Source organism: Drosophila subpulchrella, chromosome 2L (assembly GCF_014743375.2).
Source record: "Drosophila subpulchrella strain 33 F10 #4 breed RU33 chromosome 2L, RU_Dsub_v1.1 Primary Assembly, whole genome shotgun sequence".
Lineage (NCBI taxonomy): Eukaryota > Metazoa > Arthropoda > Insecta > Diptera > Drosophilidae > Drosophila > Drosophila subpulchrella.
This window is the reverse complement of record NC_050610.1, coordinates 12,002,847-12,006,826: the sequence shown is the minus strand read 5'-3', so window position 1 is coordinate 12,006,826 and position 3,980 is coordinate 12,002,847. Positions and strand designations below refer to the sequence as shown.

At 39.4% G+C, this 3,980-nt stretch overlaps 1 protein-coding gene across 1 annotated transcript; it reads right to left on the bottom strand.

Moving 5' to 3' along the window:
- Nucleotides 1-2,599: 2,599 nt before the first annotated feature.
- LOC119546867 (ryncolin-2-like) lies at nucleotides 2,600-3,715 on the bottom strand. The gene is made up of 3 exons (XM_037853471.1): nucleotides 3,553-3,715; nucleotides 2,877-3,491; nucleotides 2,600-2,808 (listed from the first exon to the last, which is right to left on the bottom strand). Exons 1-3 carry the CDS (start codon nucleotides 3,681-3,683, stop codon nucleotides 2,682-2,684), a joined length of 873 nt encoding a protein of 290 aa, XP_037709399.1. The 5' UTR covers nucleotides 3,684-3,715; the 3' UTR covers nucleotides 2,600-2,681.
- Nucleotides 3,716-3,980: the final 265 nt, after the last annotated feature.

Below are 3,980 nucleotides of genomic sequence, written 5' to 3'. Positions count from 1 at the left end.
ACTTGTGCCAAGAACTAAACAGAGCAAGAAGTTTTATGGAATTACACGTTCGAGTGCAGAATTCCCATTCCCCTTTAAAATGGCATGTGATATAAAATAAGTTTGGCACCCAGCACATGATTCTTTACTTCTGAAATATATACATTTTAGCAGTATCTCTGAATTTGGGAACTCAAATAAAGTCTACAATTACTCTACGTTTATCAGTACACACTACAAACTTTTAGGTAAAATTGACCAATAATCAAGTGGTCCCAACCCATCAAATTGTCAATTTGACCAATGAAATAGTTACTCTCCTAACAACAAAATACACTCGACTTAACAGTTTATGGTAGTTGTACCATTAAATAGTAACCATAAGCCTATTAAATAAAACCATAATAATAGTAATAATAATAGTTATTAACCTTTTTATACCCGTTACTCGTAGAGTAAAAGGGTATACTAGATTCGTCGGAAAGTATGTAACAGGCAGAAGGAAGCGTTTCCGACCCCATAAAGTATATATATTCTTGATCAGGATCACTAGCCGAGTCGATCTAGCCATGTCCGTCTGTCCGTCTGTCCGTCTGTCCGTCTGTCTGTCCGGATGAACGCTGAGATCTCGGAAACTATGAGAGCTAGGCTATTGAGATTTGGCGTGCAGATTCCTGAGCTTCTTACGCAGCGCAAGTTTGTTTCAGTAGAGTGCCACGCCCACTCTAACGCCCACAAACCGCCCAAAACTGTGGCTCCTACAGTTTTGATGCTAGAATAAAAATTTTAAATGAAATGTATTGATCTCATCAATACCTATCGATTGATTAAAAAAAAATTGCCACGCCCACTTGTACGCCCACAAACTTCAAAAAATTGTAAGTATGAACGTGGATATCTCGGAAACTATCATGGATAGAGAATTGGGATCACAGATTTAGATTCCGTAGCTTTGTGCGCAGCGCAAGTTTGTTACGAAAATATGCCACGCCCTTTCTAACGCCCACAAACCGCCCAAGGCTGTGGCGCCCACAATTTTCATGCTAGATACAAAATTTTAACTAAACTGTATTGGTCTCGTCAATACCTATCGATTGACCCAAAAAAAATTTTGCCACGCCCACTCTAACGCCCATAACGCTTAAATCTGTCTACCGCCGATAGGTGGCGCTTTTTAATCTCGCTTTGCTGCTTGCATATCTCCATTTCCCTTTGGTCCCTTTAGCTGAGTAACGGGTATCTATTAGTCGAGGTACTCGACTATAGCGTTCTTCCTTGTTTTTTACTATAATAATATAATATTTTTAAAAATCGTATGTTTTAACTTTAATCAAATTTTGAATTTAGAATATCAATTTATTCCATGAAAATAAAATAAATAAAGGCAAATGTTGAGAATGTTTTGGCTATAAAACGATTTACATTCATCAGAATATACGAATAAATGTGATATAAATAATAATTTTCTCAAAAATCGAGCAAGTTTAATTGGCATGTGAGTATGGACCACTTAAGCGCGGCAAAGACCGAAAAATCTTGGAGGCACCACTTTCACGTTCAGAGCAGGACAAAAAATTAATCATACGCTCCGGTTGCCAGCACAGTGGAGGGGTATTTGCCGGGATCAAGGGGAATATTATTGCGGTACAAAGGGCAAATTAATTTTTCATAAAAGGCGAACCACGCGGCCACCGCAGTGGGGTTCTGCCCCTGCCCCTGCTCTTGGTCCTGGGCCCTCCATCCCCATCCTCTAGAACGTGCGGTTTGCAGCTCACGCACGTAGGATATGTACCTGCCACACGGATATACACACACTGGGCTGGGCGCAATTAATTTTCAATGTGCGCTTTATGCAGCTCCTTGCCGGGGTCCGGATTTTCCATTCGCCTCCGCTCCGGCGGGAAAATGCGGCTGCCAAGGTCCCCAGATGCGATGGCGAGTGCGGCGGGGCGTGCTAATTGCCACACAAAAAGCGGCAAAAGAAATGCAGCCAACGTTTCGAGCGTTTCGAGCCCTTCGAGCCCTCGAACAACTCTTGATCGCATCGCTGGCTAATGTGATGTGTGCTTAATTTCCGTTCTTCAGCTAATTGGCCTCGTTTGCCTGCGTTTCGCTAATTACTTAATCATCAACCCCCGCGGACAGCCCCTAGATTTTGAATGAATGAAAAATGGGGTAATCTATAGGATAAGAATACTATGAAAGCGAGAAAGAAATTCCGAAAAGCTCAGATCCATAGCTTAAAAAAAAGTTTATATAAAAAGGAGTATGTCCTCATGACTTTTTATAAAAATAAAACAGATATATATTTTGAAGAAGATTTTAAAATTTGACCTGCAACAATATCAAAAAAATTAATTTTCAAAGGTTTATTGTAAACATTGCATTCAAAGCGAGCACGTGTTTATAGGTAAATCGAGTATACATATTCTTAGCAAAAATAATATAGAATATATTTTCTTATCTTGGTTTCATTCATCTGCCTTGCATTGAAATAAATGTTTAAGTCTTGATAATGTTATTTATGGGGCATTGAGTCTAATTACTTTGATAAAGCTAACAAGAAATTTGTTTTATAATATTCAGGTTATCAGTCTATACAGAAATAAATCAGTATCAGTATAAGTTAATCAAACATTTTTTATTAGACATTTCGGTGTTTCAAAAAAAATTGCCACCCTATATATATTTCCTAACTTATTTTAATTGCACTGCCTCTTCGGCCTTATCATCATTTGCGCACGTTTTAACGAATAGGTATGCCCCTTCCACTGATACCAGTTGATGCCCTTTCCATGGGTGTTATCGCCATATTTGCCAGCCAAATTGCTAAGAATAGTAAAAGCATATTAAACAATAGGTTTAGTATTTTACAAATATTAACAATAAATATTTACCTGTGATGACAGGCGGTGTACCACCAAGCACTGCTGTAAGTTGTGGCACAATTGGCTGTGGCATGTTTGTCATTGTCGCGATCTTTGGTGGTAAACTTCTGGCCCAAATGGGTGGCCAAAGCATCGCCGGCATTTCCCGAAGTATTGCCCAATGATTCCAGATTAAAGCCGTGCTGCTCTGAACCGATTTTGAAGTTATCGTACATCTGATATCGCCGTTCTCCCTCATTGTCTTCGAGTAGCACCAAGAGTTCTTGGGTCTGCGATGAAGTTACGGCGTGCAGCTTATCAAGGCCCAAGAAGAATTCATTTTCTAGCTTCCCGAAACCGTTTTTATAGTCGTTCCAATCTCGGAAGAACTCCTCACTGCCGTCTGTGCGACGTAGGAAAATGGTCACACCACCACCTTGACTTAGCTGATCGCAGGCCACTACAAATGGGTGTTTACTGTACTCGGGCACCACGATCACATTTATTTCACTGTGCTGGGTGAGCACCGAGGGTTCGGCGCAACTTTTTCCGTACAAATTTGTTTCCACTCCAATTTTGGACACACAGCTGTCGACTTTCTCAGTTAAGCCTTCTAGTAACTCCCCTTGTCGCTCTTGCTCGACTCTAAAATTATATTATATTATTTATTTAATAAGCAGTTTATTTGTTAATGAAATAGACTAACCGCACTGCAATCATTTGTGATCGAATGGACGCTGCGTTGCCGCAAATCGTTGATATTTCACACACTTTTTCAGCATTTATACAGGCTAATGTATTAATGATTAAAATTATAAATAAACTTGAGAGCTGCATGACTACTTTACAGAGCAATCGATCGGCAACAACTGAGCTAAGATGCTTTTATACAAAGCGGCAAACAAAGAAACACTGGGGCTTTCCTATCGCTAAAGCTCGGATTATATTTTTTTCAGTTCTTCCCCGAAGATTGTTTACGTTGAGATTCCAAATAAATTATACACCTTTTTTTTTTGCTTTTCGAAAGCATTGTAAAAACTTCTTCATCAAGCTTACCGATATAAAATAGTACTATGTTTACGGCTCAATAACGAAAACAACATCTCAACTGTATCTGATTGCAATGGAGGACAA

Excerpts from the sequence above, each read along its gene's own strand:
- LOC119546867 (XM_037853471.1), bottom strand. The coding sequence starts at position 3,683 with ATGCAGCTCTCAAGTTTATTTATAATTTTAATCATTAATACATTAGCC. Across the intron at positions 3,492-3,552 it reads TCACAAATGATTGCAGTGCG|AGTCGAGCAAGAGCGACAAG; the intron begins GTTAGTCTATTT and ends ATATAATTTTAG. Across the intron at positions 2,809-2,876 it reads TACACCGCCTGTCATCACAG|CAATTTGGCTGGCAAATATG; the intron begins GTAAATATTTAT and ends TACTATTCTTAG.